The sequence below is a fragment of the Ochotona princeps genome, chromosome 6 (genome assembly GCF_030435755.1).
Source record: "Ochotona princeps isolate mOchPri1 chromosome 6, mOchPri1.hap1, whole genome shotgun sequence".
Classification (NCBI taxonomy): domain Eukaryota; kingdom Metazoa; phylum Chordata; class Mammalia; order Lagomorpha; family Ochotonidae; genus Ochotona; species Ochotona princeps.
In genome coordinates, this window is record NC_080837.1 from 6332119 (window position 1) to 6345176 (window position 13058).

The 13058-nt window shown below is 45.9% G+C and overlaps 1 protein-coding gene across 1 annotated transcript in view; it reads right to left on the reverse strand.

Moving 5' to 3' along the window:
- The window catches only part of SEC11A (SEC11 homolog A, signal peptidase complex subunit), a 53396-nt gene that overhangs the window by 3757 nt on the left and 36581 nt on the right, over positions 1 to 13058 (reverse strand). The window contains exon 4 of the mRNA XM_004594604.3: positions 6359 to 6478. Coding sequence (XP_004594661.1) covers positions 6359 to 6478 — 120 coding nt within the window. The remainder of the gene's footprint in view (positions 1 to 6358; positions 6479 to 13058) is intronic.

Genomic DNA, 13058 nt, shown 5'->3' on the forward strand with positions numbered 1-13058 from the left:
GGCTCAGCCTGGCCAGTGTGGGCCATCTGGAGAGCTGTTAAGAAAAATCTGCCTCTCCCTATCACTCTTTCAAATCAAAATAAAATAAATCTTCAAAAAGAAAAAAACAGGTGACTCCGCACCATTTTTTGACACCAAAAGGAATTTGAGTTGAGAAGTTTGGCCCTCAGTAACCAACTTAGTGAGAAAACACTCAAAAACCAAGATAGGACTGTAGTCTTTGTAGCACGACATGTTTGCAGTTCCACACAAAAGTACATTTGGAGGAGGAAACACAGGCCAGTTCACATGAGGGCCAGGACGGGAGCACGCTGGGCTGGGCTAGGCTGTAGCCCCCACTAGTGTGAGATGGAATTCAAACCAGTCTGGGCCCAGCCAGGCTAAAAGCACCCATTGGCAAATGCAGAGGTGAGGCGGCCATGCCAGACCAGGACTCAGCACTCAACCAGCACATGTGCGACCCAGGGGAAGAGGGGCTGAACCCAGCAGGGGGGCTGCGTGGGGCTCCCCTGCTGGACCACCACTCCCACTCATGAGTGTGAGAGTCAGAATGGGGGCAGACCAGGCCAGGAAGGACTACAAAAACTCACACGTTGGCCTCATGTGAGCTGAATCAGGGGAAAGTCAGGCTGGGTTGACTGTTCCTACTGGTGCATGCAGAAGTCAGAATGGGTGAGGGTTGGTTGGGCTTTGCCACAGCATCAGCTAGCAGATGCTGGCGTGGGGGGCAGATTCTGTCAAGTTAAACTGCAGAACCACCTGGAGAGTGCAAGATCCGGGAGTGGGAGTGGGCCCAGTAGGGAAACTGTGGACACCTCCCTCTTTTTTTTTTTTTTTTTGTTGCAAACAGATAAGTTTATTTGTGAAGGGACCAGATGAGCAGGGAAGGAAGAGGAAGGGGAAAGCACCTCCGAAGAGCCGGGAGGTGGGGTGCCTCTCGAAAGAGGAGGGAGAGAGAGACACCCGACACCTCCCTCTTGGGTTGCTACTCCCACTGCTGAGCATGAGAACCTGGACTGGGGCAAGCATAGCTAGACAGAGAGTGGCACCTGCCAGCACATGTGTGGGCTGGATAATGGGGCTGGTTGGGTTGAACGAGGTTCAGTGTCCATTGACACGTATGAGAGCTGAATGAGCTGTGGGACAGACTGAACCAGTCTGCTGTACATACTGGCAAGCACAGGAACCAGGGCAGGGGGCGGGCCTGATGGGGCTTATTGCCGGTCGCTCTGACTAGGCTGCAGCTCCCACTGGTGTATGTGAGGGCCGGATGTGTGGTGGACAGAATTGGGCTAGGCTACAACACCCATTGGTTGTGTAGAAGACAGGGCTGGAGACAGAAATGAATCAGCAATTGCAACCACCAGAAATGCATAAGCTGATTGGAGCAACAAACTGTGCTGAACCCTGTACTGGCAAGCACACACAAGAATCAGGTCTGGGATCACCTCAGACGAGGTTTCTTTGGGGTACCCCCAACTGAACTGCTGGACTCAGAATCCCAACCATGAAGAGAAGTGCAGGTTCCATGGTCTGACCACGGCGTGCATGTGTCAGATTTGGGCCTCCTCAGTGGCTTAGACAGAGCAGTGGACAGCATATCCAGGTGCACATGGAGGATGTGGCAGTGCATTGGAGTCTGCAGAGGACACCTGGTACCATAACAGAAGATGGAGGACAGAACAAGAAGATTACTACCCCAGCCAAGGGCTGGCAGTGAAAAGCTGGGCAAACAGAGACCCTAAGGTGGAAAATGTCAGCCAGTAGCTTCTGGAGAGATTTCATTGTACTTGGAGTGGTGAGATCGGCAGTAAATCAGAACTGACGAACTATCAAAACCTCCTGAGCAGGACCTTTGGAGTATGCTCCACATCACGGACCCTGGTGTGGTGTCATGTGACCATCCTCCATCTCAGAGTACAGAGGTGACTGGGAGGTTGAGTGTGGCTTCTCCCCTTATCTCCCACTCCCGCAGCTACAGGAAGGAAAAAAAGAGAATGTGAAAATAATACTCTCACCTACCTTCCTATAGCCCTTGACCCTTATCACCCTAATTAACTATATAAAAATTATCAAAAGCAAAAATAAAAAGTTGTAAATATTTTCACTGCCAGAACTTTTATTAGAATTTCATCCTGTTGCTCTCTGCACTTCTGTAATAGGTCCTCTTATGTTTTTAAATTTTCCAGATCTAGAAAGAATAAACCCCTGTTAAGAACTTCATCAGTCAAGATTAATTTCATAGTTTGTATTACATGGAAACTTTAGGCTAGGTGAAAGAAGCCAGAAAAGAGGGCTGCACCTTGTGTGGAAACCTGCTTGTGTGAAACATCCTGAATAGGCACACTTACACACTGAAGGTGGGGGAGGAAGGAGGGATGAGGAATGACGGCTTGTACACTCAGAGTCTGTTTTGACAGTGATCATGGCTGCACAACCCTGTGAACAGGCAAAACTTTACTGACCTGTTCCCTTAAAAGTGTGAATTTCATATCCCAGTATACATGAATTGTATCTCAATAAAATTTTTAAAATTCACATTTAGGGCTTTAGGATTGGTGCATAAAAACCCTTTAGTCTGTGGTTCAAAAATAAAACAAAACATTCTGAAACTGTTCAAGGACATTTGTAGCACAGTCACAGATTCATCCACAGAAAAGCTCTCCTCTCAAGACTGAATACAGTTTGACTCGTTATCAGCTCAGCGTTTTACAAACAATTTCCACCACACAAGGTGATATATTCCATTATGTGTCAAGGTAATGGCAACACAATCAACAGAAAGTGAATTTGGACAGTGATTCTGGGCTCCAGCTGTTAAAGCTACTTACTTCAGAGAATTTCAAGCTATCTTTTTTTTTTTTTTAAAGCCTTAAGAAGGTCTGTATTTTCAATGTTAGGATTACAGAGAAAAAAAAACAATTATTTACTACTTGTTAGGAAGGCAGAACAACAGAGAATGATGCTGAGAAAGAGAGAGATGAAGGTTCTCCACCCACTGGCTCACTTCCCAAACGACTGCAACAGCCGGGGCTGGGCCGAAGCCAACAGCCAGGAGCGCCATCCAGGTCTGCCGCGTGGGTGGCGGGAACCCAAGTACCTGAACCATCATCTGCTGCCTTATCAGGCACATTAGCAGGAAGCAGGATTGGTAATCAAACTGCCACTAGAGACAGGCCTGCATTATAAATGGTGACTTAGCTTCCTGCACCATAATGTAGGTTCCAATATTGGGATTTTAGAAACAGCATTATCTACAATTTGAAATTTTCCAAAAGTTCCTCTGGAAGATGAACTACTGGAATGAAAGCCTGGATTATGTTGTACAATGATGAAAATTTTTTTTCCTTAAAGATTTATTTATTTTTATTGACAAGGCAGATTTACAGAGAGAAGGCGAGCCAGAAAGAGGTATCTTCTGTCTGCTGGTTCGCTCCCCAAATGGCCACAACAGCTGGAGCTAAACTCCTGCAAGAAAGGAGCCAGGAGCTTCCTCCAGGTCTTCCACATGGGTGCAGGGTCCCATCCTGCACCCATCCTCCGCTGCTTTCCCAGGCCATAAGCAGGGAGCTGGATTCGAAGTGGAGCAGCTGGAACATAAAGCAGCACTCATTTGAAATACTAGCACTTGCAGGTGTAGAATTAGCCAACTGAGTGATTGTGCAAGCTCCGATGCTGCATCTTTTACCCAAGAAAGGGCCAGAGAATGGAAATAGCTGAACAAACGCTTAAGGAAGAAGACCCAGGTCAAAAGACATTGCTATACTGATAGAGTCTAAATAAAACAGTACGTAGGCCAGTGCTGTGGCATACAGAGTTAAGCTGCTGCCTGTAGTGACAACATTCCATATGGGCCCAGGTTTGAGTACTGGGTGCTCAACATCCAATCTAGCTCCCTGCTAATATGCCTGAAAAGCAGTGAAGGATGGCCCAAACGCTTGGCTCCAGCACCCACAAGGGAGAATTAGATGAAGCTCCTGGCTTCAGACTGACCCAGCTCCAGCTGTTACGGCCATTCAGGGAGTGAATCAGTAGATGGAAGATCTCTCTCTCATCCCCTTCCCCCCTCTCTCTGTGTAACTTTGCCTTTCAAATGAATAAGTAAATCTTTATGTTTTAAAGTTTGGTAAAAATTTGTCAAAAGCTTTAATCAGTTTCATTCTGTAATCCCACTTCTGAGGGCTTACTGTGAAGAATGAACGCACAGAGGCACTAGCATGTTCATTAGGGCCAGGCATTCGGCACAGCAGTTAAGTCAGCGGTCAGGATGTCTGCATCCCATATCAGAGCACCTGTTGAGCCCTGGCTGCTTGGCTTCCAATCGAGCTTCCTGCCAATGTGCCCCTGGGGAACAGTGGATGATGGCCCATTCAAATGAGTCTCTGCTGCCCACATGGAAGACGCACAGGCTGCCTTTCACCTGGCCCAAGGCAGCCATTTGAGAACTGCAACAGTAAAAAGAAGATTTCTGTCTACCTTTAAATAAAACAACAATAAAAAAAGTTAACAAAAAATTTTTAAACCTAGAAACAAGTATCTAACAGGAAACTAATTGACAGTATGGCCTAGCCTAGAGTGAATGACACACAGCTTTAAAAAAGATGACATAATTTATTGGTTGGTAAATATGCTAGTAATTTTTAGGTGAAAAGGAGGCTATAAAATAATGTGAGCACTCTCCCCCCATATACAAATGTATTCATGTATATATAAGTATACGTATGCATCGTGGAGGCTAATACTGCGACACAGTGAGTTAAAGGCAGCATCGCAGGCCAGAGGACTGGGCCCAGTGCTAGACGCTCTGCTTCTGATCCAGTTTCCTGTTTTGTGCCTGGGAAAGCACCAGAAAACAGCCCAAGTACTTGAACCCCTGTCTTTCACATAGCAGACCTGGATTGAGTTCCAGGTTTTGGCTATGATCTGGACCAGTCCTGCTTTTGCAGCTATTTAGGGAGTGAACCAGTGGATGCAAGATCTGTTTCTCTCTCTATCACCATGCATTCCAGATAATCCTATCTGTTGTCAAAAATCTACATGTTTACATCTATACATAAAGCCTAAAAAAAACCCCATAAATCAAAAAGTGGACAAAGACTTAGAACAGAGGGGAAAAAAGGAGCTATCACATAGCCTTTTGTTTCTACATGAACTTGAACATTCACAATTACAGAAAACAAAGACGCAGATAGTTTGATGAAGCTGAACAAATACTGGGGAACATCCTGGGAGCCTAGAGAGCTGGGACCATTATTTCACAAAAGCACTGGTCACCTAATTTGTATGCAAAGGGTATTTTTAGGACCACTGCAGGAAATAAGGTTCCCCTAAAGAGAGGGCACACATGAAACAACTCTGCAGCCCAAATAGGGGTGCTCCTAATCAGATACTCCTGGGCCCAAAAGAACATCTCTGGCTGTTCTAGCTAAACTGCTTCCCTCCCAAAGGGCCAGGTAGTCTCAGCAGGGAGGCCTGAGTTCAGCTGAGGTCAGAAGCATAGCACTCTGAGAGTGGCCAGAGAACCTGGGGCATCTCAAAGCCAGAGCCAGAACTTTTCCTCTTCAGAAATGCTGTGGGCCTGACTGGAGTGGGATGGTCAAGAGGCAGGTTCCAGAGCCAGCCAACCACTGCTGCCACAGTGAGCCTAGATAAGGGAGTGAATCTGGTCTTGTTTCCTCATCTGTAGAATGGCAAGGTTAGAATGGTTTGGAGGTTAAAACAGGCAATGGCTGTAAAACAGAGTGAGTGTCTGCTACAGACTAAGCCCTAACACAGGTAAGTTATTGTTAATACTATTAATAACATCAAGGTAGTAACAATTCCATACTTTCTTATACCAGGAACTTACAAGTCCTGTCCTCCACTGATTTGTTCTCCTGACAAAATCTGAAATAAACAGGCTTAACAGAATTTTAAAAATCTCATTTGATCTCAACAATTCCAAGGCTAGAAAGAAAACAGTAGGGAATAAATTAATATAAAATAATTAAGTTACCTGACCACTTTAAATTGCTGATGCGGTACATTCTTAGGAAATGTGTTTCACAGAGCAGGATTAACAGTGGTCTACAATCTCAGTGTTCAGTACAGCATCAACAGCACTGTTTAAGTGAGCTGAACGAATCAGCAGGTATCTTAAATGGTCACGTGCACCCACCATCTTAGCATTAACACTCCATGCTTTACGGCATCAGTTCCTCCCTTTTGGACGAAGAACAGTTTTCAAGGGACACTGAGGGGACATGATGGAAACCCAAGACCACCCACTATGCATTTCACTGTGTGTCATCTGGCAGCATGACTGTGACAGTCACATTTAGAAGACAAGAGAAGTTCAGGGGCTCCCTTCCACACTTACCCTCGGGCTCTCCCCACGACATCTTTTTTTTCTAACCAGTGCTGTCCTTGTTTGTATAGGCCTCGGTCATCAACTGCATTATTATCTCCTTTGGTCAAAAACTTAATATGCCCATTTTGTCTGAAAAGAGTAAGAGAAATTCAAATCATCAAACATTTTCATGGCATTTGAAAATATAAGATTTGTTCTTGTTAACCAAGAGGCTACTTTTATCAACACTACCAGCATCAAAATATTTATTTATTTATTTGTTTGTTTTAAAGATACATTTATTTTTATTGGCAAGGCAGATTTATGGAGGGAAGGAGAGAAAAAGCTCTTTTAACCATTGGTTCATTCTCCAAGTGGCTACAATGGCCGGACTTGAGCCAATCTGAAGCCTGGAGCCAGGAGTCTCCTCCAGGCCTCCCACTCAGAAGCAGGGTCAGGGCTTTGAGCTATCTTCTGCTGCTTTCCCAGGCCACACAAGCTGGGCAGCAAGATGGGAAAAGAAGCAGCAGTGATACGGACCAGTGCCCATGTGAGACACTGGCACTTGGAGGTGGAGGATTAGTCAATCAAGCCATAGCACCAGGAGCCCCAAAACAATTATTTTCAAAAAGGTTTATCTAAGGCTGATGCAGAGGTGTACCAGGTTGGCATCTGACTATAGCATCAATTCATGTCCCATGTCCCATGTCCACTTCCCATCTAGCTCCCTGCTAATACAGCGATGATGGCTCTGGTCCTTGGGCCCCCGCATTCATGTGGCGACTAGACGGTTTCTGCCTCGCAGCTTCAGATCAGCTCAGTTCTGTCTGTTACAGCCACTTGGGGAGTGAACCAGAGAACCCTAACCCTTTCTCTCTGTCTCTCTGTAAATCTTTCAAATTAAAACATTTAAAAAAATATTTTAAAATATTTATTTCATGCATTTGGAAGGCAGTTATGCAGAGACTATGAGTGGGATGGGAGAAGAAGAGTCATCTTCCATCCTTTGACTCACTCCCTAAATGGCTGCAATAGAACTGGGGAGTTTGAAAGCAAGAGCCAGGAGCTTCCTCAAGGCTCACACGAATACAGGGACCCAAGCACTTGGGCCATCTTGCAGTGCTTTCCTAGGCCCATCAGCAGAGAGCACCATTGGAAGTAGAGCAGACAATTCTTTTTTTTTTTTTTAATTATTTATTATTTAACTTCATTAATTACATTGTATTATGTGACACAGTTACATAGATACTTGGGTTCTCCCCCCCCCATACCCTCCCACCATGGTGGATTCCTCCACCTTGTTGCATAACCACAGCTCAAGTTCAGTTGAGATTCCCCCATTGCAAGCGTATACCAAACATAGAGTCCAGCATCTTATTGTCCAGTCAAGTTCAACAGCTTCTTAGGTATATCCTCTCTGGCCTGAAGACAGAGCCAGCAGAGCATCATCCCAGTCAATTGAAAGCTCCAACATACCATCAGCAAAAATTGACATCATTATGGAATTAATTGACATAGTAATGAGTAACCAATATGTTAAAAGTAAATGCGAGTTCCCAGCCACCTTCTGTGACCACCTCATTGACATTTCAATTTTAGTTTATACCAGACAATTCTTGAACTGGCACCCATATGGAATGTTGCTGCTGCAAGCAGCGACTTAACCTGTTATACCACAACACCAGTCCCTCAAAATAATTATTTAGCTGTTAAAAGTTTTGTGTGTTGTTTATCATAGACTAAAAACAACTAAGGGCCCAGAGCAATGGCTCAATTGACTAATCTTCCAAGGGCCAGCATCCTATATGGGCACTGGTTCATGCATAGCTATTCTACTTCCCATCCAGCTCCCGCCTTGAGGCCTAGAAAGGCAGCAGAGGACAGCCCAAAGCCTTGGGACCCTGCACCCATGTGAGAGATCTGGAAGATGCTGGTTCCTGGCTTCAAACTGACTCAGTTCCCACTGCTGCAGCTACTTGGCCAGTGGTCAGTGTCTCTCCTCTCTGTAAATCTGTCTTTCCAATAAAAAAGATAACTATATCTTGGACAATCATCTCCCTCAACAAGAGTGCCAGGTTGTCAGGTGGTGCTCAACTTCCTCTGCTCCAGCTTCCCAGATGGGTACAGGGTCCCAACGTTTTGGTTCATCCTCCACTGCTTTCCCAGGCAACAAACAGGAAGCTGGAAGGGAAGCAGAGTAGCCAGGACACAAACTGGTACCCATATGGAATGCCAGTATTGGGAGGGAGGATTAGCCAGCCTATCCAAAGTGCTGGTCTCTAGGCTTCATTACACTCTTCCATGCATGTTACAAGTTCTCTATCCCTCTAGGCTGCTGCTTCCACTGGTGAGCATGAGAGCTGGAACTGAGGGTGGGCCAGTCCAGATAGTGCTATAACACCTGCCAGCCAGCATGTGAGCTGTGTCTAGGGGCAGGCTAGATTGCTAGACTGCCACACTCACTGTTGCACAAGAGAGCCGAATTGGGTGTAAGCTGGCTGAGTTAGGCTGCCACATCTGCTGGCCAGTGCCAGGACTGGATGTAAGTCTTATCAGGCTGGACCACAGCAGCCCCTAGCAAGCACAAAATTCAGAGCTGGGCGCAGGCCTTGTAGGGGAATTGTGGACACTCCCTTGCTAGGCTGCAGCTCTTGCTGGTGAGCACAACAGCCAGGACTGAGGCTGGCCAGGCTGGCCAAGTTCTTTGTAGCCATCTGGGGAGTGAAACAGCAGATGGAAGATCTTTCTCTGTATCTCTGCTGTCAAATAAATAAACCTTTTTAAAAGGTATTAAGTTTATCATAAAATCATTTAGTTTTCAACATTTTAAAAGTTAACTGAATGGGGGGTCAGCTTTGTAGCATAATGAGTTAAGCCATTGCCTGCATTGCCAGCATCCCATCTGGGTGCTGGTTCCACTTTCAATACTCCCTGTTCACGGCCTGGGAAGGCAGCAGAGGATGGGCCAACTGCTGTGGACTCTGTACCCATATGGGAGATCCAGAAGCACCTGACTTCAAACTGGTCTAGCGCCAGAATCTGTGGCCATCTGGGGAGAGACCAGTAGAAGGATAATCTCTCTCCTCCTCCCTGTACATCTGCCTTTCAAATTAAATAAATAAATCTTTAAAAAGAGAAAGAGATTATTTTAAGTGATTGTGGGTTATCATTGTACCAGAAAGAAAAAAAAAATAGCTTCAGACTTCTACTAATATCCACTTAGAGTCTGAGTCAGATCCTGGCTCATCAGACACTATATCTGCAAATAAAACTAAATTCAGAGGTGTTGCAAACACCAAAGACAGTTAAGTGCAAACAGTTGCATTACAAATGAGATTCCAGTCAGAACACATGCAAATATATACACAGAAAAGTAACCTGCAGCTGACAAGTCCGGAAGTGAAAGACTGTCTCAACACTCTTAGAGAATGAAAAAGGTCAGATGTCGGGAGGGGCTGCTGCAACGGTCAGCCAGGGGCAGCAGAGTCCACTGCTCTGGAAAAAAATCACCTTAATCCAGAGAAACAGCCATGTAAACCCAGACAGAGGAGGAGAAAATCTAGAAGTGGTATATTTCCAAATAACGGGATGTGACACACGATCTGGACTACTTCCAAAGACTTGATTTCAGCAAGCCAGCCAGCCAGCCAAACACACACACCCCCCACAAACACATACCCCCTTTCCCGGTATTACCAGGAGAGAAAACACCAGCTTTGCTGAAAAAATACACATCTCCAACAACTTGGTAAAACAAATACTCTATGGTGGTACCCAAATTTTTTAAATTTTATTTTAATATTTATTACAAAGGTGAGAGGGTTATAGACCCATATGGGTCTCTGATTCCAAGCAGGATGGAAGAATCCACAGGAGATGAAGGTGGGTGAGATAAGTGTTTCAGTTAAGGTTGGGGGGAGTGTGCTATTCACGAGACAGTCATTTGAGGGCCCCAAGGGGGGAAGAATGTTCCAAAGCTGTTACTTGAGTGGTCTTGTTCTGAGAGATTTGCCAGCTTTGTTATAGCAGAGGTACAAAATTAAATTCTCAGACCTTTTGGCTGTTCCTGTCTACCTCAGTGTGCTCACAGTGCACCTGTTATAAAGCCAGATCCTTCTTTCCATTTTTTGTTCATCTGGGTATACTGTCCATTCTTGCACAAGTCAGCCACTGAGGTGGCCCAGTCCTACAACATGGGTCAAACTGCATGTCTGTGTAATTTTTCCCTGAAGTCAGAGATAAAAGCACAGTGGTCTAGTTAAGAAGTCCCCCTAAGAAACTTCACCCAGGAAGTCTTCACGCCTGGTTCTTATGTGTGCCAGCTGGTGCAGGGTCAGGTTCAGTCAGTGGATGTAGCTGCTCAATCCTACTCCCAGCCTTGGCTTTCACACAAACCTGCAGGTCCTCGCAGCCTAGCTCAGGCCAACCATCTCCCAGACCCAGCTCTCACACACACACCAGTGGGTGCAGTAGCCTAACTGGGGTGATCCTAACTAAAAACCTCTTCCTGGCCTGCCCCCAACACTCCCAGCACATGCTAGTGGGTGCTGCAGCCCAATCCAACTAGCTCCCAGCCCTAGTTCTTGGGTGCACCAGCAGGTGCTATGGTCTAGCCTGGCCCAGCCTACACCGAGACATTTTTGTGCACACCAATGGGTGCTGCAGCCTAGTCAAGGCAACCCTTATGAACACATACTGGGGCCACCCCTAGCCTCGGTTCTCACACACTGGCAGGTGCTGCAGCCTAGTTAACCCAACTTCTCAACCCCAGCTCCTGCATGCACTGGCCTAGCAGGGATGAGCCCAAAGATCCCCTACCAGATCCACTCCTCAACTTCAGCTCTCATACATTCTAGTGGGTGCCTACACAATCCAGCCTGATAATGGCCTGCCCCTAGCCCTGGGACTCATATGCACTGGCAGGTGCTGCAGCCTATCGGGGTGTTTAGGAACCAACTTTTATTATATTCATTAAGATCTATTACAACACTTTACAGCTTGTATGTTCAAAATACTCTCAAGGAACAATATAGGACTTCTCCCTGGCTAGCAAGGGACCACCAAATATTTAAAGAACTCAAAAGTGTTTACAATATAATTCATCCATCGCAACAGTGTGACATTAGGAAGGAGGAATAACTATTTTACAGATGAGAACAAAGAAGATCTGCAAAGATAAATGGGTATAGAACTCAGTATCTGCATATCTGCCTGCCTGGGGAAAAGCTAAGCTATGGCCTGAGTCGGACCAGGAGTGGAATTTCTCCTTTCAAATACATGATCACATGCCAGTGATCATTATAATCACACTGCAGTAATCCCCTAAAGGCTTATTAAATCCATGCAGCTTTGTTCTTTGGCCTATATTTAAAATTTTAATGAATCTGTAATCAATATAGTGCATGCTAATGAATCTGCCTGGAACAAGAACAGCTTTAAAGTCAGGTGGATCGAACTCACAGACGAAAACAGAGACCTGGGCCCGGCGGCGTGGCCTAGCGGCTAAAGTCCTCACCTTGAACGCCCCGGGATCCCATATGGGCGCCGGTCCTAATCCCGGCAGCTCCACTTCCCATCCAGCTCCCTGCTTGTGGCCTGGGAAAGCAGTTGAGGACAGCCCAATGCACTGGGACCCTGCACCCGTGTGGGAGACCCGGAAGAGGTTACTGGTTCCCGGCTTCGGATCGGCGTGCACCGGCCGTTGAGCTCACTTGGGGAGTGAATCATCGGACAGAAGATCTTCCTCTCTGTCTCTCCTCCTCTCTGTATATCTGACTTTGTAATAAACTGAATAAATCTTTTAAAAAAAAAAAGAAAAGAAAACAGAGACCTAACCAAAGTAGGACCTGGGCTCAACCTGATTATTGCTGGTAAAGTCAGAGCAATGTTAGTTCTGCTTTGTTCAGGACACCAATACTAGAATGACAACACACATATCTACTACGGGAATCTGGAAACCTTACACTATCACTTCTCCACACTCAATGACGGAATGTTATTTAACATTTTCATTTATCTAAACACAAAGAGTCAGAGTCAGAGCTAGAGAGGTATCTCTCATCTCCTGGTTCACACCCAGATGCCTGGATAGCCAAAGCTGAACCACGCCAAGGCCAACTCTTGCAACTCAAGCTGGATCCCCCATGTGGGTGAGAGGGACCCGACACTTGAGCCATCACCTGCTACTTTCCAGCATGCACATTAGCAGGAACTTTGAATCAGGAGCAGAGCTGGAATTCAAATCAGGAAATAAGATATGGAATGACGACATACTAAGGAGTATCTCAACCTCTGTGCCAAACATCCGAGATTGTCTTTTAAAATTATCTTTTCAGATGTATATTAAAGCCTGGTTATTTTAGGGATTTGCTTTCTTTTGCTTTAAAACACAATCACAGGCCTGACAGCGTGGCCTAGTGGCTAAAGTCCTCGCCTTGAACGCCCCCGGGATCCCATATGGGCGCCCGTTCTGGTCCCGGCAGCTCCACTTCCCATCCAGCTCCCTGCTTGTGGCCTGGGAAAGCAGTTGAGGATGGCCCAAAACTTTGGGACCCTGCACCCGTGTGGGAGACCCGGAAGAGGTTCCTGGTTCCCGGCTTTGGATCGGCGCGCACCAGCAGTTGCGGCTCACTTGGGGAGTGAATCATCGGACAGAAGATCTTCCTCTCTGTCTCTCCTCCTCTCTGCATATCTGACTTTGTAATAAACTAAATAAATCTTTAAAAAAAAA